General features: G+C 37.1%; 2 protein-coding genes across 3 annotated transcripts in view; one reads left to right on the top strand and one right to left on the bottom strand.

Annotated features, from left to right (window-relative positions):
• rtf2 (replication termination factor 2) overlaps window positions 1-24,575 on the top strand; it is a gene marked incomplete at its 5' end in the record, with an annotated part of 87,855 nt that overhangs the window by 50,376 nt on the left and 12,904 nt on the right. The window contains 2 exons of the mRNA XM_081379691.1: window positions 1,412-1,551; window positions 3,409-3,487. Of these exons, the coding sequence (XP_081235817.1) occupies window positions 1,412-1,551; window positions 3,409-3,487 (219 nt within the window). The remainder of the gene's footprint in view (window positions 1-1,411; window positions 1,552-3,408; window positions 3,488-24,575) is intronic.
• On the bottom strand, window positions 11,452-21,345 carry gcnt7 (glucosaminyl (N-acetyl) transferase family member 7). 2 transcript variants are annotated; one of them, XM_081380953.1, is made up of 4 exons: window positions 21,115-21,345; window positions 16,234-17,211; window positions 15,646-15,741; window positions 11,452-14,324 (listed from the first exon to the last, which is right to left on the bottom strand). In XM_081380953.1, the coding sequence occupies exons 2-4, from the start codon at window positions 17,174-17,176 to the stop codon at window positions 14,077-14,079; spliced, it is 1,287 nt and encodes a 428-aa protein (XP_081237079.1). In that variant the 5' UTR covers window positions 17,177-17,211; window positions 21,115-21,345; the 3' UTR covers window positions 11,452-14,076. The 2 variants fall into 2 exon arrangements, with proteins under 2 accessions (XP_081237079.1, XP_081237080.1); XM_081380954.1 differs by having other exon boundaries at window positions 13,430-14,324; window positions 21,204-21,338.

Raw genomic sequence — 24,575 nt, 5'->3', positions numbered from 1 at the left:
AATTACTTTCACTTTGATTTGCGATAGTTTGCACGTTGGCTTGATGAATAGATGCTCATCTGTGGTGATGCGTGTTGCAGTAGCGTCGTCATATCTGGCTATAACATGACATATAGCCTAGGCCTATAAAACGCTCTCACATGTTTATTTCTTAGCATTTTTGGGATAAGTCAAATTTACATAGTGATTTCAACAACCAGATGCATTTACACTTGTCCAGTTTCGTCTGGAATGCGTCTCAGATCTCCTCCTGAAGTGGTTTGAGCGATCGGGTTTAAATCCGTCTCGAATGCGTTTCGGAGGGCATTTACATTTGGTCTTTTCACGGATAGCTATCCGATCACAGAAAACGGATGAAGTGGCCATGGGTCTCTGTTCAAGAACGCCGGCTCGCAGCTGCAGGTTCCGCTGTTTTAGAGCACCGCAAGGCATCTTCAAGTCTAACGTTACCGAACGTCCAGTTTCACTGCCACAAGTTGATCTTCTTGTAATAAAGATCTCATCGAGGACAAACAAACTGTATTTTTGTATTTACATTGCATTTTTAATTTATAAAAAGTTAAAGAAATAATGAATTTCAATATAAAAATATTAATGATTAATCGATAGTCGATCGTTAATTCTCCCGACGATCGACTAAGAAAATTTAATCGAATGCCCATCCCTAATATATATATATATATATATTAGGGCTGTCAATCGATTAATTTTTTTTTAATCGCGATTAATCGCATGATTATCATGAGTTAACTCGCGATTAATCACAATTTTTTTATTTGTTCTAAATGTACCTTAAATTAATACTGTTCGAGTTTGTAATACTCTAATCAACATGAGCATGGATAAATATGGATGCTTTATGCAAATGTATGTCTCTCTCTATGCCCATTTTGATGAAGCTAAATTCTCAATAAAACTTTTTCATTGGTATATTTTACTCCACATCAGCTGCATAAATTCATCAACTAACCATTCAGAAATGTCCTGTTGCTTCTACATGTTGTCACTTCTTCTTGAGTCTCTCCATCATTGCCTGACTCTGGTTTGACCATAAAAGGCTAAAAGTTTTTGAAATTTTCAGTGCATGTGTGTGTGAGGTAAAAGGACACAAGCTGTTGAAGCTCCGCCCCCTGTGCCAGGAGCAGCAGCTCATTTGCATTTATAGGGACCGACACAAAAACTTTTTTTTTTTTGCTCACCCTCAAAAAGTGACAATTTTAACATGCTATATAATAATATCTGTGGGCTATTTTGAGTTAAAACTTCACATACACACTTTGGGGACATCAAAGACTTATTTTACATCTTGTGAAAAGGGCATTTTACCACCCCTTTAATGTGCAGTAGGTAGGGCAAAATCAGGTAATCCCCATTCACAGGTTAACTATAATAACCCTGTTGTGTTTCACAGGACGTGAAGGAGCTGAATCTCACTGATAACTCTGCGTGGGAGGGCGAGAGGAGGAACATTAAAGGGGACTGTTATGAAGACATGAACCTCGCCATGTTTATCTGTCCTGTGGTGGGACTGGAAATGAATGGAAAACACAAGTAAGGCCACATTCAGCGCAGTGGCTGTTGACTTCAACCACAATGCAACTGAATCTTCTTTTGATAGCAGCGATCATATTTCAGGGCTCGACATTAAGCCTTGTCCCGTGCTTGTCTTTCGGACAAGTAAATCGGTCATTCGCTTGTCCGAGTAAAGGCGTTAATGTCGAACCCGGATGTATACTATGCATGTATGATCATCACCTGTTTTTTTTAAACAATCGATACTGGAAATACTTGCTTTTAACGGGCAATACCAATTGGCTGATATATCGGTGCATTCCTATTAAAGGGATACTCCACCGTCTTTTCATATTAAACTATGTTATTCCCTTAACTAAGAGTTGATACATACCTCTCTCGTCTCAGTGCGTGCACTCAATCGCTCTGGCGCGCAGTGAAACTTTGTTCACTCAATATGGGCCAATCAGAGAAGCTACCAAACCTCCACGTTTTCCCTATTTAAACACAGTTACTCGCGTAGTGTAACTCGACCTAGGACGGTGACACAAAACAAAACGTTGTGCTTTTCTAAGCGTGTAAAATGGATAACTATATTGTATGGCGGAATACCATAGCAAGTGCTTATGAGCACTTCGACTTGGCGGAGTAATATCTTCACTCGTGAAAAATCCTCTCACCGGCCCCCGCTCCCTCTGGTGAAGATATTACTCCGCCAAGACGAAGTGCTCATAAGCACTTGCTATGGTATTCCGCCATACAATATAGTTATCCATTTTACACGCTTAGAAAAGCGCAACGTTTTGTTTTGTGTCACCGTCCTAGGTCGAGTTACACTACGCGAGTAACTGTATTTAAATAGGGAAAACGTGGAGGTGTTTGGTACCTTCTCTGATTGGCCCGTATTGAATGAACTGAGAGAACAAAGTTTCGCCGCGCGCCAGAGCGATTGAGTGCACGCACTGAGACGAGAGAGGTATGTATCAACTCGTCTTAGCTAAGGGAATAACATAGTTTAATATGAAAAGACGGTGGAGTATCCCTTTAAATATTATTAAATCTTATTGCATAAATAGAAAATACACTAAAACTTTACAATATGTTAACATTAGTTAATGCATTAGGTATCATGAAATAACAACACAGAACAATTTTTACAGCATTTATTTATCTTATTAATCATTTATTAATATTAAAATAATATTAGTTTATAAATATTAATTCATGCTCATTAATAGTGCATTAACCAGTGTTAATTTACACAGCTGTTAAAAATGTAATGTTATGTAGAAGATTATTAAATAAATGCAGTACAAGTATTGTTTATTGTCAGATCATGACATCTGACGTACATTAACAAATTTAACCTTATTGTAAAGTCTAAAACTAATGCGGCTAGAGCTTTTCTCAGAACGAACGCTTTATATTAATTAGTTTGAACTGTGAACAACAGCATTTATTAATAGTTGATGTTCATTTCAGCATTTGCTAACTCATTATTAAAATCAAAAGTTGTATCTGTTTACATAAGTTAATGCACTGTGAGCGGTACTTACACCATGATAGAAGATTTTGGTCATACTTTCGACACCAATTTGTGCTGTTTCTTAAAAAGAAAGATTACTCGGTTTGATATTTTTCTTGGTATTGATATATCTAATAACATTCATACATTTTAAAGTGGGACATTTTAAAATGTGACTAAAGTGCAACACAGTAAAATTGTTATACTTGTTCCTTGTGGTTATTGACATGACATACAAAAAAAAACAATAACTATAGATGCTTCTTTAAATTTGAAGCAACTGTTTACTAAATGGAAAATGTGTGCATGTTCAGCTCTTGCTCTTGATGTTTTCCTGTTTCCGTGAGATGGTGTGTTTTTCTTTCTTTGAGGTTTTTCTACCTGCAGACCTGTGGGTGTGTTTTCTCAGAACGAGCTGTCAAAGAGGTCAAGACAGAGATTTGCCACAAGGTGAGTGAAAAGCAATGCTATCATTTTCTTAAAGGGATACTTCACCAATTAGCATTTGTATCAGTATAAACCCCGTAGTATTTTGGAATGACCGTGCTTCCCTCCCTCATGTCCCCCTGAGACAAGAGATTTCTGGATTGTGTGTCTGAAAAAAAAACTCAGATGACGCAAAAATCATCATTTAGCGTCATCAGAGGCTCTTTTGTCCAGAGGCGAGAGACTACAGCCAGTAGGAGGAGCTCGTTCTGCATGTGTTCAACCCGCCCATAGGGAGATCTCACGATAAAACGCCGTCTTTTGAGTTTCGAGTCGACTAGTAGCCTAGGTGTATCATTTCTTCCGACACTGCCCTCTGTAACTGGTAGGCGTGGCTTGGGAGTGTCCTCGTAGGGCAGCGAAGCAAGTGCATTCTGGGAGTTGTTGTCTTTCATCCACATGAGCCAAAAATACATTTTCTGGCTTTTCTCAGTCTAGAAGGCACCAACTTACTAAAATAATTTCTACTACATAAATGACCCAATTTAAATACACATTCATCTTTCCAGCGGTGAAATATCCCTTCAAGTCTTTCGTGGTCTGTTTTCATTTTCGTCTGACAAATGCTCACAATGACTAACACAGAAAAGTAAGCCTAGAATAGTCTTCTTAGCCTTCCTAAAATTATGGTCATACTTTAGATTAGGGTCTAATTTTCACTATTAACTATGACTTTTGCCTCAATAAACTCAGAATTACTGCTTATTTAGTAGTTAGTTAGGTAGTTGTTTAGGTATTTAGTCGAATTAAGGGATATAGAATATGGTCATGCAGAATAAGGCATTAATATGTGCTTTATAAGTACTAATAAACAGCCAATATTATAGTAATATGCATGCTGATAAGCAACTAGTTAATAGTTAGACTGGGTTAAACCCAGCCCGATCTGCTGGCGATTTGATTTCGCCCTGCAGCTCAGGCTGGAAACCTGTACTTTTTCTATCCTGCTTCTAGGGCTGGGTAAAAAATATAGATTTCTTGATTTTAATCGATTCTCATTTTTACGAACCGATATCGATTCTTAAATCCCAATAATCGATTAGTTATCCTATTTTCAGATGATGAATGAATGTAACATTGTAGCGCGCATGAATGAGCATCTGAAAGTGTGTTAAAAGGTAAAGTACAACTTATCGAAATCCGTATCATGTGACATGGAATCACTCAATCAGTGTTTCAACCGTGGAAAGACGTCAGTAAATCAGCTTGTAAACAATGTCATGTAACATCACATTTACCTCAGAAAAACCATATCCAGTGACCATAAACTCGTTAGTAAGCTGGAAAAATGAACTCTAGAGAGGAGCATTTTGCTAAATATATGCACCATATTACATATTCATTATAATTTTTTATATTCTTAAATTTTAATGCATGTTTGAATAAATCTGGCAGGTTTTTATGACAGCCACCATTTAAATGTTTATATTTCATATAACCTTATTATTATAAAAATAAATAAAAGTGTAATTTAAGTGTTTGTACACAAATCAGTTCATTTTTACCTTCAGTATTATAGTAGGCTAATGAAGCCTAGTAGGCTACCACTGGCTCCCATAGTTTACAGCATTAATTAGTAAAGAGATTTGTTTTCCTTGAGAAAATGTTCCATGTATTGTACCTGATATCCAAAATAATCAATATTGAATCGAATCGAATCGAATTGAAAGCTTGTGAATCGAAATCCGTTACAAATTTGCGGGGACCAATCACAAACTGGTTTATCCACCTGGCGCAGGTTTAATCCAATCCAATTCCTTTTAACCTCTTGACAATGCTCAATGGCTTCTTTAGTTTAGCAAACAAATCGCTCGAGTGGGTGTAAATACCACTCACTTTTTTTGTGCACAACCTCCAAAAATCGCTCGATGCCATTGCTGCTTCTGCAAACCGCTTATCAATGCTGCAAACCAACATGTTTGATAACACGTTTCCTGCCTGGAGTTTTCGCTGCAAAGTTTGTCACCTGGATCGTTGGTCTGATTGGTTGAAGGACTATCCAATTGCGTACAAAGTCATTTGAACTATGCCCGTTGATCACGCCTCTTGTGCAGTAGAAAATACTGATAGCCAGACTAGTTAATAGTGAGAGTTGGACCCTAAACTAAAGTGTTAACAAAATGATTTATATAATTCACTTGCCAGCATGTATAATTTGTCAAGTCATGGATGTTTGCAGCACAAATCTGACTTTTTCATTTTATTTAATCTATGGTTTGTTCGATCTAGAATTCTGAAGTGAAATAAAGCAGTGCTGTTATATTACATTTATTTGAATGAATTCAAATGAATTAACAAGAGAGAAAGATATACATTAATAGTGTAGATGAGTTTAATTACAAAAACAGCAAAGTTGTATCACCACGTCGCTGAGAAAGATAAGCTTTTAGTAGCAAAGCTGTTTTATTCACAAAAATCATTGGGTAGAGGTTGAAAACCTGTTTCTGTGTGTGCGCAATTTTTTGCCTGTATATTTGGAATATGGCTCAGAACGGATGCTAAAAAATCTGATCATGTTCGCAACAATTCCGAACTGTGTCGGATGTGAGTAAAAAAATCAGATTTTTTTGTGCCAGTGTAAATGCATGACCAGTGACATATCATTTTTTTCTTTACTTATGGAAATTGTGCTTCATTTTTGTTAAATGTCGATCAAATGTCAGAGCTGATGGTTTTACAGTAGATCTGAAATGTCTTGCCATTCAGTTTTTCAAAACGATTTTTCTTGGTCAAAGTCAAACATGTTTTTTTGTGTATCTGTAGAGTTTTCCATAGAGGCATTGGCTATTTGTTTACTCTTAAATTTGTGAACATAAGAGGTTAATTTTATTATTATTATTATTATTATTATCATCATCAATGTTGAAAAACAGCTGCTCCACTTAATAATTTTGAGTAAACTGCTTTAACAGTGTAAACTGTTTTTGGTTACACTTTATTTTAAGGTGTCATTGTTACAGTGTAATTATAGATTTAAGTACTGAGTAATATTAAGCAACTACATGTACTTACTATAGGGTTAGGGTAGGATTAGGATTTGGTTGAGGGTTAATTGCATGTAATTATGCATAAATTACTTGTATTACTATGGTAAGTACATGTAACTTATGTATTAAGGACACTGTAAAATGAAGTGTTCCCCTGGTTTTTTTTTTTTCAGGATTTGTTGTTTAATAGACCCTAAACCCCAGTTTTTGTGTGTGCATGATTTAAGATTAATTTTATTCCTAATTTGAAATGTATGTAAATAGAACATTTAATTTACCAACAAACATATTTTTTGTATTTCTGCCTGGGAGTGATTCATAGGGGACTTTTACTGTATTTTTAATATAGCATGCGCTCAGTTGCTTTATGGCATAAATGCGTTAGTTTTATAACTGTGCCACACTTTCATCCACTCATCCAGTGCCTGCTGTGGACGTGAATAATGATTTATTATCATAGGTGAAGATAAACTCTGCAGTTAAGCTGTCAGCAGCTCTGGCTATGTGCTTCTGTGTGCAGGTGATTTGTCATCTTGTAATGTGTGCACTTTCTATTGTGTGTGTGTTTGCATGTTTGCGGTCGGGATTGGACTGAGTTGGACCATGGCTAATGAGTGCGACTTGTCTTTCGCTCTCAGTAGTGAATCATTAACCTCACAGTCCCCTGCCTCAGTCTAATTGTTTTCAGGCTCAGCTATCTGACGTTTCTCTGTGGCATTTGTCTCAATTAATCCAAGCATAATGGCGGAAATGGGGGGGGGGGAACTGCATCCTGAAGTCCATCTCTTCTCCAAGCCTGCAGACTGGAGCGTGCCTGTTGTGCTGTGCTTGGACAAACATTCACCAACATTTGAATATAGAATATAAACCCCTAATGGTTATCCATTTCCAAGCAAATTTTTAACTATTCTTGGTGCTGTTAATCATAACCTGTGGTTATGTATTGTGTTACACGCATCTAGCTTTTTCTGTGTTTAACATCTGACCAGAAATCAGCAGAAATCACCCTGTAAAGTATGAATATTTAGTAAAGTATCAGCTAGGGCTGCTTTTGGTAAATATGAACAAAGAAGCCTGTGAAAATAGATTTGCAGTGTTAATACTTTTCATCTTTTATTTAACCCTCAGAGGTCGGAGATCACGCCGGCGTGATCTGCTCGCTTTTTTCCTTATGAGTTGAATTGAGACCCGAAATACTCTTTTGACTTTGATTTTACAAAACAAGTTTCATACATCAATCGATTCTGTTAAATGTGTATTATTTTTGTGTATACTCACAATAAAAACAAAGTGCTGTGCTTTTTGCCAAATAAAGAAAAATAAACACGAAGCGAGTTCTGCCTTCTCTCTGCCAGTGTAGTCCATTCTGAAACGCGTCCGAAAATGAACAATAACTCAGCGAATACTCAGTCAAACAGGCATACAGTCACACAGGCATGAATCTTGAATTCTCTTCTTTTTAATGAAGTAATTTATATAAAAAACAAATATTCTCATCTTGTGAAATCTGTATTAAAAGAGAGCGATTCCAGTCGAGCTAATTACATCTGATTCAGACGCATTCAAACGCAAATGGCTGAGGCAATCCGCGCAATCCTGTGAACGCCCCCATATCAGCTTGAGAAAAAACACAAGTTTATTCAGATCATTACTTGTTTACACCGTCTTGCAGCTGTGAGGAATAATAATGGAAAATGTCCCCCAGAAGTACGGGTATATCGAGGAGCGAGCTGAGGAATACTAGAACGTTTTTTCCTTCTCGCGTGAATTTCTTCACGTGGGTTTCTGTTTATGAATGAATGAACGGCAGAGATGCGCGCTGTTTACCACAGCTGGCAAAGACAGTTTAAATTTAAATCGCGTGTGTGAATGAATGATGATGTTTCAGCAAGCTGTATTGCTATACTGAGATGAGTAAAAATCGACTGAAATATGTTGAAATAAAATGTAGGCCAGGGCTATTCAATTAGTTTCATTCGAGGGCCGCATTATCAAATCGAAAAGTTGAGGTGGGTTGGTTTGGGGGTTTAACTTATTTATTGAAACATAACAGTTTCAATAAATAAGTTAAAGTAACCCTAAAAAAGTGTGGTATTTACTTGGAAATGTGATACCCAACAGTATGCAAATATATAAAACCATAATAAATAAAAACTTGATAATTTACAGCTGTAACTATTTTCCATGGAACAAATAAATTATGTATACAAACTTATAGCTGTTGGTGAGAAATAATAATAATTTTATTTATAATAGTTATGCTTAAATGAAAATATTCTGACAGTGAGACTTGTTAACCACAGGCTACTCGCTCCCACTGTATAAAAAATGCCTAAACACAGGTTAAAAACTATACGCACCTTTACAAAGACATAATTTCATAACAAACATTAATTATATTCCTCTACCCACCAAATAAATCTAATGCAATATAAAACACTATATTTACTATTATATAATATTATAGTATATATATTTACAATATTTATTTATTACTACATAGTATTCATCATACATTTCTGCCCAACCCATGGTAATTTACTACAGTACATTCATGGTAAATGTTTGTAAGGGTGATTAGGGGATTTAAAGTCTTCTAATTTCATTCAGGCCACATTGTTTCTCCTGCTTTCCTCATCAGTCTTGTTGGGAATGTTGAGACTGTTTCATCCGATTTAATACTAATTAAATCAATGAGTGATTTGTGGTTTCTCTGTCGAACTGAAACGCTTACTGGTTGTCGCAACGCTGTTTAATATAGTGTCCGGGACCGGGAGTAAACGCAACTCCCGTGCTGGGCCGTGTTGAAACAACTAGTGAAACAACTGAAAACATCGCTATTTGTTGTTACTGTACTGACCGAGAAACCGCTTCAGATGATTCAGTGACGGAGCGTCTGAATGAATCCGAATTTTAGACCGTTATGCAAGCGCGTTTAGAATCAAACCAAAAGAATGATTCATTCACGAATTGGTATCGCTGGTTCAGTCGACACAAATGCGGGACACAGAATAACTGCTGAAATATTCGCACGTAAAACGTTTCTCAGGTCAATTGCAGCGAGTATCAAACTGAATTAGCCGCATCGCCAGGAAAAGAGGAGGGAGGTTGGTGCCGTCGGGCCGCATGGAGATGATTGGCGGGCCGCCAATTGAATAGCCCTGATGTAGGCTATTTGTATAAGCAACGTATTAAACTGCAAATTAACAATATGCCCTAATATTTCATGAAAACAACATTACAGTCAGGCGAAATATGAAAGTAATGAATACATAGATAAAATGTAGGCCTACAATAATTTTTTTTTTTACAAAGAAAGAGTACACTTGAAATATTGTTGAAATTGTAATATTGTTGTAATTGTAACCTTTTTAATAAAATGGCAAAACATATTTACAAGATAGATGTAAGCAAAATCTTAAATGGTCAATATAAGTCTTCTTCTAAATATATCTTTTGTCCTTGCATTGTGGCTCAGTCAGTGTCACACCTGAATGAATGGCTAATTATGCAGAGTCATTATGCAGAGTGGGTGGGACATTGTTGTAAACCACTCCTCGTTCACGCCTCCTCGCATATTGGCTTTCCAAGCAAAACCTGTTTTACATCAATTTAAATCAATGTATGGTTTTATGTGAACGATAAAGCAAGACTATTTTCACATAATTTTGAAGAAAAAACACTAGGCGAGGACATCCATTATTCAAAAGTCTTATTGACACATATTTACTATGTGTTTTGTGGCCTTATTTCAGAAATTTTAGTTTTTTCAATAACCATGCATAAACATTATTCTCTCAAAAATGAAAACATGTACATACACGTGGCTCACATATTATGGTAGCCCTGTTTGTGCTTTATAGAGTGAATTTACACCTTTGCCATTAATATGTTTATAAGCAACTGAAAAAAGCACAAATGTCAGGGCATGTCAGAACATCTCAAGGGCCCCAAAAACAGCTCAGACCCCAGAGGGTTAAAAAACTGACAAAAATCGACCTTTCATTGAAGTAAAACAATTGAAAAAGGGGTAAAATCTCAGTATGAAACATTCTCTAATTGGCCACAATTAATGGCACCCTTTTATTCAATACTTTTTGCAACCTCCTTTTGCTAAGATAACTGATGAAAGGCCATTCCTCTATAAAGAATCTCTCCAGATGCTTCAAATTCCCAAGTCCTTGTTGATATACTTTTCTCTTCAGTTTGCTAGGGTTCAGGTCAGGGGATTGGGATAGCCATGGCAGAACCTTAATTTTTTTAGTTAAGGTTGACCAAGTGACCAATTTTTTTATTAATTTTTAGGTTTGTTTTGGATCATCGTCCTGGTGGAAGATCCAACCACAGCCCATTATTTCTATTTCTATTTCAATCCATGATGCCATGTATCTAAACAAGATGTCCAGGATCTCTGGCAGAAAAATTGGCCCACAATTTCACCAATTGGTACTATGTAGATCCAGCGTTCGGGATGCACCGATACCATTTTTTCAGAACCGATCCGATCCAATACCAAAAATTCTGAGTATCGGCCGATACCGATCCGATACCAGCGCTGTTCTTTTTTTAATTAAGTAGAAATTCTCTTTGTTGAACTGATAATCACTCTTTTTGTGTGTTAAATACAATCCACTTAATACAGACAACTTCTTTATAAAGAAAAACAACAAATCAAAAATATATATGATCTTAATCTATGACAAAAATGCTATTATAAACTAGATTAGTGGATAATTCATCAGTAAAATTTACTCTAGAAAAATCACGAGTGCACAATAATTTTATAAAATCTGAACATTTAGTGAAAAAAACATTATTTAGTGGGGAACAAATAAGAGACAATAAGTGTAGCACTAAATCTGGTAAAATGTTTTACATTGCTCTTTGTATTGTTGTGAAATACATTCATGGCTATATATACTATAAAATTAAGACTTTTTTAAATGTATAGCACAGCTGTTTAATGAGGCAGCAACATATGATAGGACAGCACAAGAAAGGCTATTAATATTCTTTCATTGCGCAAAAGTATTATGATACTCTCTACTCCAGTGTTGTTGTGAACAGACACCTGACAGAAAGTAACATGATTAAGGTACAGCAATACATTCCAGCAAGATAAAGTCATTTTATGGGAAACCATAGACCTTTATCTACAGATCAAGTATAATAAAAGTAACATTGAATCATCTTGGAGAGAGTTTCAACGTGTGGACTGTTGTGACCGAGCTGTTTGATGGAGAATGACTGACAGCCGCAGCTGAGGGAAGAGTTTACTTAAACTTGAATTTAATGACTTAAATATTCATTTCTACCTCACATTATACTATAGAATGGCTTCAGAACACTTATAATATAGTGCACGAAAACTTTATGATGCTTTATAATGTTTGTGTGCCTTTGGTGGGGCTTAACAATAACACAATATACGTACAAAATCGGATTTGGATCGGCCTCTTCTGACCGATACCCGATCCGGCAAAGAATGACAGTATCAGAGCCGATACCGATACTGAGTAGCGGATTGGTGCGTCCCTAAGCGTTATATAATTTAACAGTGGGAATGCGGTACTTTTTTAACTCTTCTTTAACTTAAACTTTAAAGTTTTAACATTTCCTATTGATTGGAACTTCTTATTTATTTCTCCTGATTAATTTTCAATGCTTTAGCTATTTTTTTACAGCCACTGTCTATTTTGTGAAGCTCAACAATCTTTTGCTGCACATCAGAACAATTTTCTTTGGTTTTACTAATTGTGATGGATGATTAAAGGGTAACTAAACCCTAAACCAACTTTTTTTATTTAATGATTTGTAAGAATGAGGCTTTATTAGTGCTGTTCATTGATTCGAGTAACTTTTTTGACATTTGGGTATAAAGTGTTTTGATTTTACAATATATGGTGTAAAAACGTCTGAGTGCTGCCCTCTTAAGGTTGAACGGTGGCTACTGCAGTTGAATTTTCCTATTGGATGTTGCGGTGGCAAGTGACGTAAAAGGTGGCAGGTGACGTAAGCAGGTTCCAGCTCTACCACGCCCCTGGTACGAGCTCACCACGCCCTTGGTATGAGCTAGTGTAGATTTATCTGTATTGTACAGTGGTCAGGAGGGTACGTAGGTGTAGTGTTGCTGGGTGCAACAGCACTGCTGGACTGCATAACTTTCCAGCAGACTTGGAAAATAGGCGACAGTGTTTGCATGCACTTGGCCTGGAAGACCGTGAGTGTGAAACATGTATTTTTGAGGGATTGCTTCTCCAACGCAATAGAGGTGGAAATGGGCTTCTCCACACAGCTCGCGCTGAAAAGCGACGCATTGACAAACGCTGCTCCTCCTGCATGGACTCCACCACAGCAGCGGCGTCTTGATGTGAGTGATCATATTTAATCACCATTTATGGTTAGGCTAAAGTTATTCCTCTGGGGTCGACAAACGCGTCGGCGCATTTTGCTGGATTTTTTCACATAGCGGCAAAATATGAATATGCCTATATATAGAGAGCGCGCGCTATTGACATCAACTTGATAAAACCAGACAATGACGGGCTCTGATAAAACTCATCAGATGCATATTTACTTCGTCTTGCGAACCTGTGAGCAAACTCCATTTTAGAGTCTGACAGCAGGACTCTCAGGTGTACGCCCCCCCCGCTCACGGTTCGTCCCTTCTCTCTCCGCTGGGGTCTGCCCACTTTTCTAGCATTTTTCAAATATTGACAGTGGGTGGAGTCAGGCTCTGACCAGGGGTTTAGTTACCCTTTAAGAGAATTTGGCCTTTGTGTTTCTTTCAAGTCATGGCTGGTTTATTTCATGTTCCTAGTCACCCTGATGTGGATATAGATATGATGGGGAAATAATGTGCCAATAATTGTGGCCAACGTGTATTAGAGAAAAACAAACAATACAGATTTTTGATTTTGATCATATTTACCAAGGGTGCCAATAATTCTGACCATGGCTCTGTTTGACTAAATGTCTGACAGTGGTCGTGATGTAAATTTTAATGGCTGTATTGTGTTCCTCTGTCATCATCGCCTAGTTTAAGTAATTTGCATTGGCTACATGTTGTAACAGAGAATTTTGTCCAAGTTACTAAAGAGGCACATTTATTAAGACCACAGTGTTTGATACAGCTGGATTTTCATCAGTTGAATGACAGCGCTAAAGTATGTGAACAATGTTGAAATCATAATTTCACAATATTTACTTCTTTATAAATGTCAATTTTAAAGGAATTGTACAGTTTATCAAATTGACAAATTGACATTATACAGCAGTTAATAAATAGAATTAATTACTAAATGTACACCACAATACTCAACACTCACATAACAATCAGTGTGTTTACAACATTTAAACATCATGAGTTGCACTGAATATTGTCATGACAATATGTTAATCCTTCATGTCTACCATGCACAATGTGGTGATGGTAGTTTGACCTCAAGGGGAACTGACATTTGCTGTTTTTTTGAGGTTTGTGAGCATGCAGAAGTTGAAAAGCCTGTAAACACTGTGAAATTCTCTTTCTTTGTGACTTGTCTCTGTCATTTATGTGATGCTTGGTCAGACACAGTCCTCAGGTGTTAAAGTGAGAGTGCTGTTGCTGACTTCCACCTCTGTGGTGAGACGCCATGATGGATGAATGGGAACAGAAGCTTGCTGGAGAACTTTATGCCTGTGCCACAGTTCCAGACAATCCACGGCCTCTGGGAAGCTTGCGGTCTCAAATTTATTAGCAAACATACTATATTTTTCGAGAATCCATGGTAAATCGCCAGTCCCGAAAATGCAGATATCTCTGATGTATTGTCCTGAAGAAACAAACAGTTTTTTTGATATCCATTCACACGAAATTGCAACCCTATGTCTACCTCAGGAAAATAAAGTCTGTAATTGGGAAGTTGGGTAACACTTTATTTTAATGTCCTTGTTACATGTACTTACCGTAGTAATAACAGTAAATGGTAAATGGACTGCTTTTAAACTATACTTAAATGTATAATTACACTGTAACAATGACACCTTAAAATAAAGGGTTACACTTTATTTTAAGGTGTCATTGTTACAGTGTAATTATACATTTAAGTACTGAGTAATATTAATTAACAACATGTACTTACTATAGGGATAGGGAAGGATTAGGATTTGGTTGAGGGTAAGTTGCAGGTAATTATGCATAATTTACTGTTATTATTATGGTTAGTACATGTAACATGTAACAAGGACACTGTAAAATAAAGTGTAACCGGAATAAACAACATAAACTTAAGCCTGCATTTAAGTGGTTAAATGCACTTATATCACCAAATGCTTTTATGATGCAAAATTAATGTATATAAAGTTTTTACTTCTGTCTTAAGGACAGGATAAAACATCTGGGGCCAGATTTACTAAACGGAGCAAATTAGCGTGAGATCGCAGTCCCATAAACAGATTGCAGTGGAAAGGTCTGAGGTGGATCTACTGATGATGCACAAATTAAAGGTCACAGATGCAGCTGCTAATTTCCATTACAACCAATGCAGTCTACCAAATTAACTTAAAAAGAGTAGAGGCGATGGTAATAGTTGCAGGTAATCTACTAACAACATGCACGGCACATTCAAAATAACGTGGATTGGCAAACGATATGTTCGGATAACATCTTCCTCTGGCATTCCATGTAAATAAACACGAGTGGAGAAAAGTCTCTCACACGCTCTTGTTCTCTTGTGGTTTCTCCTCCTATAGCAGCATGTCAAGCGCAAAATGTTTTAAGACAAGCTTTTTGTGCCGTTAAATAATGCCAGAATTACCAGCAAATTGACTATTGCAAATTACGTTGCATGATTTATTTAAATGCTCTCCGCCCATTAATTTGCCGTATGAAAGGGAAACTACTGCAAATGCATATGCAATAAGTTCAGTTGCAAAAATGCCTGTCCACACCTTTTCATTAATTTTCTCACTGCATTTCTCTATTAAATCCTTACTTTAGTTTAAAAACTTTGTAGTTTTTTAACGCCAAAGGAGGGTTTGTGCTGGCGCAAGCTGATAGTAAATCTGGAATCAGAATCGTATCTGATCGTGAGGTGCCTAAAGATTCCCACCACTTGATATAAATCCAATGTTTTAGTCAAGAAGTGTTTGCACCTTTACATCCCTGGTGTGAACTTCCTTCTTGGTCCCTCCATTTGATTGCACGAATGTTACCTTCCCATCCGCCGTCTACGCAGCTGCCAGGTGCTTCTAAAACAAACAAACAAAAAACAAACATGGAAGATGAGTTTTATGATTTGGAGATTATATGCTTCTGAACAGTTCTTTGTCATCAGTATTACTTCTCATATCTTGCTTGATCACTTGCTGGAACTAACATGCAGTCAACAGCGCTTCTAAAAACCACCCAGTCTTATGATTATTGACCACACTGACACTATCACATGTGCACCACTTAAACTAAATTGAGCTGCGTGATGGCACTATTGTTTTTTTAGAGTTACTTTATGGCTGAATTAAATTTGTTTCATAACTGATAAATTTCTCAGCATTGACTGTTATTGAACTGAATTGAATCAACACTGAACTGCTTGAGCTGAATAATAGACACTATTATCTTTTTAGAGCTGCTTTACAACAGAATTTTTCTCCTATTTGATCAAGTTTGCATCATTGGTTGTTTATTGCTGTGAAGCTGCTTTAAAACGATTGACTTGAACTCATTATTGCACTTTGGCTTACCCTTAATGTGGTTTAGCGTCACCCAGTAATGCTCATCTGGGCTGAAGGTGTCTCTAGACCACTCCAGCAAGTCTTTGGCCACTGGGTCGCTGAGGACAAACTCCACAAATGGTCTTGTCAAAGAATAATAAGCGGTCCCGAAGTAAATGGTCAGATTGTGTGGAGGTGGTCCCTTCTTTGGACCTTTGGCCCTTGGTGCCACATGGTTGTGCTTTTCAACATATGAAAACACTGTCCTGTGCTTCATACTGGGTGGCTGCTTGACTCCCGGCGTCATGTTCCTGTCTTTCCATTCAGATCCTTGGAGATACCGGATTAACTCCAGGTTGCTCTGGATGGGGAAGTCCTGGCCACACAAATTTATAACTCTTCTCCATTTTATGGGAGACTTCACCAGGTCTTTCATGCAGTTGATGTCAGCCTGCAGACGGGAAAAGCCAGCATAGGTCACCTTTTCGCTGACGGACGCCAGGAAGATGTTCGGGAAGCACCCAGATAGGCTTCTGACGCTTGTCTTGTATTTTTCCAGCGCTTTATCGTCGATGTGAATGCAGTAGACGTTCTGCGGCGCGTAGATGGCTCTCAGTAGTCGCACAAACGTTTCCAGCTCTTTGTGTATGGTGATGATGAAAGCCAAAGGAAAGTCTTCCTCTTCTTTGCTCAGTGGTGCCATAATAAAGTGTAGCTCTGACTGCAGTCGAGTGCAGTTTGAGTCTGGTTTAGGCTCATAGCTGATTCTCTTACAGTCTTTTCGCTGCCATTGAAACCCAGGAGTTGCAGGTGGAAGAATGTCACAGGTCTTGGAGACTGACAGAGATTGGCTGTCATTTGTATGAATGGGTGCATTGGATATATTGGCTTTCAGGTAGATGGCAGAACATATTAGGACACAGATTCCAAGGCAGAAGAGAAAACTGCACTTGGTGTTCTCAAGCTGGACCATAATAGTCCAACATCTGAAAAGCAGCTATAGACCTCCTAAAACAGAACAGAAGAGCAAAATAATCAGACAAGCAATTATCTCAACAAGGGGGGATATTAAAACATTAATTGCAATCTATATAATTCCCTTCCCACCTAGAAAAGTAGTTCTAACTCTAAGGTTTAAACATCTAAACGTGCAAAAAAATTATAAAATCATCTAATTATGCCTTCAGACAATGACATAAAGGTGGATAATGAACATTAAACTCCCAAGCAGCTTTAGAGTAGATGCGTGTTTGAGCTCTCCTCTAAGCTGTTTTGTGAATTCATGGGCAGAAGTAATCATATCATTAAGTACATGAAGAAACATCTGCAGTATTTTTGAACAGGGTGTCTTCATTCCTCAGGAGCATTTTTATCTCTCATAATGACGCATAGTGATATAATATCTCAGTGAGAGGACGAACATCTTCTCCCCCTGGATATAACTCTCTTGTGTAACTCTTTTCTAAGCACAGAAACCCTCGAGGGTTCGTTTTAATAGCGCCCCAGAGAGCTGCGTTCACCACAAGGTCTGGTAAAGGTCCCAGTTGCTGGACACAAAGGAGCTGTGGATATCAGTTTTGTCTTGGTAATGTAAGTTGTTTAATGAACCCGCGGGGGCTTGTATAGCACGCTGACATGGTCCATTGGCACATTAAAGAGTGAAAAGCACACACTGTTCCATCAGCATCATGTAGTGTTTAGAAGTTTAAGATATGGCAAAATCAGTTCTAGTTTAAAGCCATCCAGCGGATTGAAAAAATGGTGTAGTGGGATTTTAAGAACATATTTTCGATGATAGCACTGTATGACATAACATTTCATTAGAAGGTGTGACTGTGAGTTTCAGTTAAGATGTATAATGTACACTTTGGAATAAATAAGATTATTATTATTTTTTTTAAGTAGTATTTTGTGCTCACCATAGCTGCATTTATTTGATTAAAAAATACAGCAATATATGTGAAATAATATTATAATTTAAAACAACTGTTTTCCATTTTAGTAAAATGTAATTTATTCCTGTGCTGCAAAGTTGAATTTTCAGCATCATTACTCCAGTCTTCAGTGTCACATGATCCTTCAGAAATCATTCTAATATACTGATGTCTTTTGACCGATAGTGAACGTCACAATATAGTAAGGGTGTTTTGCGATGAACAAAATAACAAATCAAAGATTGGAGATGATTTCATTTCAAACTATTTTATCAATACATTTTATTATTGAAGGATTAACTACTTGTTCTGCACAGAACGCTTATTAATGCTTGCTGCTTGTCATTGTGTAGAGTGTTGAAAAACAACAGAATTGCAGGAAGGATGCTGTGGGTTGTCATTTGAACTATAAACTCGTACCTAATCTACAGCAAAATGTACTTAGTACTGTATGTATGTTTCAGGCACTTTGAATTAGTGTTGGTACGATACTGGAATTGTCTAATTCGATACCTTGAAAAATATTGATATTTGTTACTATTTTCAATACCACGGGAAAAACTGTCATATATACCGACATGCAGATCTCTAAATTTTTCGATAATTTGGGTAATTTTGTTCTAATAGCTTACACACCACACAGGGAAGCTTTATTTGAATCGTTGACTTACATTTACCAAAGAAGACAAGTAAGCAGTCAGTAATAAAATTAGAACAAATAAACAAATGGCAAATGATAGCGCAAGATAAGTAGGGCTGCAACAACTAATCGATAAAATCGATAATAATCGATTATGAAAATCGTTGTCAACGAATGTCATTGTCGATTAGTTGGTCTGCTCACGTCACGGGGAGCGTTGCTGATGACGTCACTTTCATGACAACGCAGTCACGCGAAATGGCAGAGAGTAATCGGAGAGAAACATCAGCACGGCAAGCAAAAACTGTATGTTCTCATTATATGAAGATGTGAAAATGGTATAGTCTAGTTGAATTCAATGCTACTGTGTAAACAGCTTTGTTTACTAACTTCGGGACAGTCACACTAGATCTATTTTGTATCGAGCATCAGGTTGCGCAATCAGTTCGCTCGCAACATAAGTGATGGATTAAAATAGCGCTACCGCAGAAATAGGTTAAATTAAATGGTGTTTACAAAGTGAAGCACTAAATATAAAGGCAGTTAAATAACAGCAGCAGTAAAATATTGTTTTTTAGTCACTGTAGTCAGTGGTTTTCAGCGAATGCTTGTGCAGTAATACATCATTTTTCCTGTACTTTTAACCAAGCCTGTTGTCAGCTGCGTACCTCCATTCCGCTCTCTTTTTATAGCATTTGTCTACTATGTAAGGGATAATCCAGCTTATTACTTGGCTACCCACCAAATAAATCAATTATTTTACACAAAATATTGATTTAAAAAGGAGTTTATTGATTTAAAAATGATTGTATTGCTTCCGCTAAAGAAAATAGTCCGTTCCGTCTCTACGGTTAGAATCCTGCGTCCATAGCAACGCTCTGTTTTTCTGGTGTGTTATACTTCGCAGCGGTCTGTTATCAAGAAATAACAGATCGCATTCTACATTGGAATTCAAAATCTGCTGCTTAATATCTTATTACAAACATGTTTGTGTCCTAATTTCATAATGTGAAGTTTATATGAGCAGCGCAACTCAATATTTTGTTTTGTTTATATATATTTTGGATATTTAAAGAAGTTTTACTGTTTAAAAACTGGACAAACTTTTGTGTTTGGGGTTTAAAATGTAAAAATTAAAGATTATATTAGTAAAACTCAATGTGTGGCTTTTGCACTTTTTAAAGTACACTTTTACACATAAATACCCTGATTTAGGGTTTTATTTAGTTATAAACAAAAATCAAATTGAATTAAAAAAAAATCTATCCGATTAATCGATTAATCGAAAAAATAATCGTCCGATTAATCGATTATCAAAATAATCGTTAGTTGCAGCCCTAAAGATAAGTAAACATGGCTTTAAGTTTTTTCAGGTGGGTCTGACCGTATCGTATATTCAGGTAAGAAATACTACAGAAATGAAAGGAATCAAATGGTTTAGTAGGAAGTTACACAACATTCAATTTATTTTTCAACTATTTATGTTCCAAAACTGACTATGTACCTGAATGCCCAGCAAGACAGGCATTTTTTACATGTTTGACCATTTAAACACAATACGCCACGGAAAAGTAAAAAATGTTCCTCACAGTACCACTTATATAGATCAGTGGTGCGTGCACAACAAAAAATATGTGCAATACAAGCACTATTAAACCGCAGCGAATGAGACGAATGAGAGAGGATGTGAGAGGTGTAGTGTGTGTCAGTTTGCCATCGGAGAGAAGTGGGGGAGAGAATGCACAGTTGGTATCAGTGTATCGATACTACAGAAAAGGAGTATTGAAACCGTTTCAGATATACATATCAAAATATTTAAATTGACAACACTACTTTGAAAAGAAAAACACCTGTGCTGTGCTAGATTTTTATTGGTAATGCAATCTCTTGCTTTGTATTGAAACTTGATTCATGTGATTTTTTTTTTTTTTTTTTTTTTTTTTTTCTCTAACTGTCTGAGTAGTTGTTAGATATCAAACAAACTTGTTAAAGCACCTGCTAAATTTACAAAAGTAAATGTACAATCAAAGATCAGCAGAATTAGAGTATCGATTTCATGCGGTAACAACGTGCTGATGGAAAGACATTAACAGGTTTCCGGTTTGTCGTTTTACTAATAGTGTATAACCAGCCTTTAAATGCAGATTAACATTTTTATGTATTTTTATATATCAAATTAAATGCCAGATTTTTTTCTTTTTTTTTTCTTAGATTTATTTGTAGTTACAAGGAAAACAAAACCTCTACACAGTTTCTTTTCTACATGTTTTGGTTTTCTGAAACACAAGCAAGTGTTTTTAGACACAGCCCAACAAATCCATGATTCAGTGACCCTACCTTTTAGCTCAAGCCGTATCCACTCCTGTTAATGGGAAATGTGATTAAGCATTCACAGATGTACTCGGGGACGCCGACTTCCGTATTACCTCTATCTAAAGTGCTCCACCTTGACTAGAAATCCACCTCTAAGCAGCTACTGTCAGTGCATCTGCCTTTCTGAGAGGAAATGGCTTCGCGTGTGAGCCGCTGTTGTTATGATGTCGACACCGTCCTCCCACGACTGTGTGTTTTGGCTGCTCGGTAACACACCCTGTGAGAGGAGAGGAGGAGCATAAGGAGGTTGAAAAATGGTTGGTCCAATTCAAGCAGTATTTGGCACCTCTTTTGGTCTTTAACACTCCCACGTTTCTTGTCTCAGAAGAATGATTGTAACGGTAATGGCAGTTTAATATTAACAATGTCTAACCCGTTCTGTAACCTGTTGTGTTGAGCAGAACTGGTTTATCCACATCCAACTTTACGTGGATTCAGGCTTGCCAAGTTGCCAAGTGAACGGCTTTGGGGGATTAGTTGCTAATTGGTTTGATTCATGCATAACATTAAAATTCTGTCAATATTTTAGTCATTTATTTAACCAGGAGAGGACTTAAAATCTCTCTTACAAGGAGTGTCCTGGCCAAGATAGGTGGCCCGGTTATCTAAATACACATATAACAATAAAACAATACAACACTCAATGAGATATCATCGAAAGTACAATCTTTGATCTTTGAATGTGAACATGGACTGTCAAGCTTTAAAAAAAAAAAAAAAAAAAAGAGTCCTCTAAAAATATCCCATACAACTACTTCAGCTGTCCATATGAATTAGCTTTCTGTAAATAAAAGACCAAAATGTACATTATCTCAAAACAATTTGAAATAATGTGAATTGACTAAATTGACTACAATATGATCAGGAAAAAAGTGAAGTCAACATGAAACTGAAATGGACACCATTTAAAGCATTAGCCAGTTTAGTTTTAAAGCATCACCCAGATTTTGTATCATTTGTTTAGCAGATGTGTTGCAGATTTGTTTCTCTCTCCATTTTTACCTTCATACTTTTCATCTCCGTTTGCTCTCTCCGCCTACTGTACTCTTTGTCATGCACTTGGTTTCCAGATAAATTTGATTCCAGAAGCATTACCTCCTTGTTTTTTCCCACCTGAGCACAGAGAGAGAAAAGATGTGACCTGTTGTGAGCCCAAGAGCCGACAGCCAGTGTTTGCTGATCAGCGAGAAAGATTAGCGCTTTTGTGTTTGCCAGAACTGCTTGTGTGCAAGACAATGGCTGCTGCTGAATTCCTCACATTATTCATGAGTGTGTGCGTGTGTGTTTGGCTTTCAGTTAACTTAGTCATTGGTGAAACATTTTTCCTGTTTTTCAGGCATAGCAGGTATAGCTGTTTTGTATGACATTTTCATATCTGCTTTTTTACCCATTTTGTGACTAGAGTTGGGAGTGTAATATCAACTCCAATTCTGGAATCTTACTTAGTCAGGAATTGGATTCCTCTTTTCGATTTCTTTGTGTGCATTTTAAAACAATTCAAGCGCAAGAAGACTCGCTGTTTTCTGTCACATCCAAAACGTGCGCACAGAAATCCGCCTCTCATACTGAACAGCGTGGGACACTGAACTGAGTTCTCTTACTGTGTGTCAGAGGATCATCTCTCTTCCTCTGTAATAAAGTTAAATGCATTGCCAAAAGAGTTAACTTCTCTTTTGGCAAGGCATTTAATTTTATTACAGTGGAGGATCAGGCTCTATTTAAGGTCTATGCCATCAGCCCTAGTGCCAAAAACAGCTATTAAGAAGTCAGGATTAATAGGAATTACATAGATATTATTTTAGGACAAAACATTTGTTGTTGTGGCGGGTGAATGCGAACATCTATTACATGCAGAACTAACGTTGGGATAAATCTTAGCTAGTTTTGAGTTTGTCTTTGGAGTATCTTGAATTAGATTAGATTAGAGACTGTGTCTTGCAAAATTTGAATTTGCTCAGCGAGTGACTCTGGCATTGAGTAATGATGCACATTAACTATGCCATTGTAGCCGAGCTGCACCAATCACATCAGTGTATCTGATATAGGCGGGCCAGAGTCGAGATGACGACAGTGCTGCGACGTCAGAGTCATTAATAAACATTGCAAGATGGCTATGGATGAACACCAGTTATTTGAAACGGATTTGACCGCTACAATGAACGAGTTAGACTTGGCTTTTTATCTAAAAGAGGAACTGAAGACGGCGCTCGAATCGTTCCTTTGCAAGAAGGGCGTTTTTGCTGTTTTGCCTACCGGATACGGCAAGAGTTTAATCTACCAGTTAGCTCCGCTGGTAGCTAAGCGTATGAGGCTCTGGATACGTCACCATGTGTATTGTTGTGATTGGTCGTAGTGTTAAATGCATGCATTTTCAAATGCATGCTTGGTGCCGCCCATCGAGTTTGGCGAGTTTCATTACTCAATGCCAGACCCTTAATCTTTTGGATTTGGGTCTGGATTTCTAGGCTAGCATTCTCCCATCCTCTCTCTGTAAAGTCTATGCCCAAATCACTCTGCCAGGCCCTTCAAATACTATCTAAATTTGGTGGATCTATAGAGGATATAATAGAGTATGTACATGAAATAAGCCCCTTTCTGTTTGGTTTTAAATCAAGCAACGTTTCAGTGGGCGAGGAAGGGAGTAACCCTGGAATGGAGTTAAATCCTTTCTTTATAAAGCTTCTGATTTGCAAAAAAAAAAGGGGATCTTGGCAAAGCAAAACGACATTCAAGATCTTCAAAAGAGCAAGTGTTATTAAATAATAAACCTTTCAAAAGCCTGATCCCATTCTCTTCCCAAACACGGAATGCAGAATCAACATAGGATGGAGGAAATAAGCAGTAGGGCCCAAAATAGAGGCTGAATGCAAGCCAAAATGCTTCCTAAACTGAGACACATTTTTTATAGTGTGTGCAACTACTGGATTTTGAGATCTTATATACTGTATGTGTTTGTTTCCTATCAAAGGGAGTGAAGTGCAAACTAATAATCGAAGACCAAATTTACAACATGTTTGTTCTCCTTGCACCCACAGTGGAGTATTTTGTGGGTCTAGCTCATTCACCCAGTATTTCATTTTCTGAACAGTACTTGCACAATAATAACGTAAGAAATTAGGAAATGCCATCCGCCATCATATTTTGAAAGATATTGATCAGAAAAGGCCTTTAATGATACAAGAGGTTTTATTATCCCAAAGAAACTCTTTCTTATAAAAGTAGGAATATTTGAAAAATAAGTACAGTAAGCATGGCAAAAATTACATTTAAACTAGATTAACACAGTAAAGACAAAGTTAAACTGGGCCACTTCATTAAATCGTAAATATGATTTAATGACCTAAGAGCGGGGAAAAGTTAGCTTTGAACAAATCAGTAAATGATCGTGTGTCTTGTATACCCAGGTACTTAAACCCCTCATGTAC

This window comes from Scardinius erythrophthalmus (assembly GCF_964197995.2).
Source record: "Scardinius erythrophthalmus genome assembly, chromosome: 12".
NCBI lineage: Eukaryota > Metazoa > Chordata > Actinopteri > Cypriniformes > Leuciscidae > Scardinius > Scardinius erythrophthalmus.
Note: the sequence above shows the minus strand (reverse complement) of the source record. Positions and strands in the feature narration are given on the sequence as shown.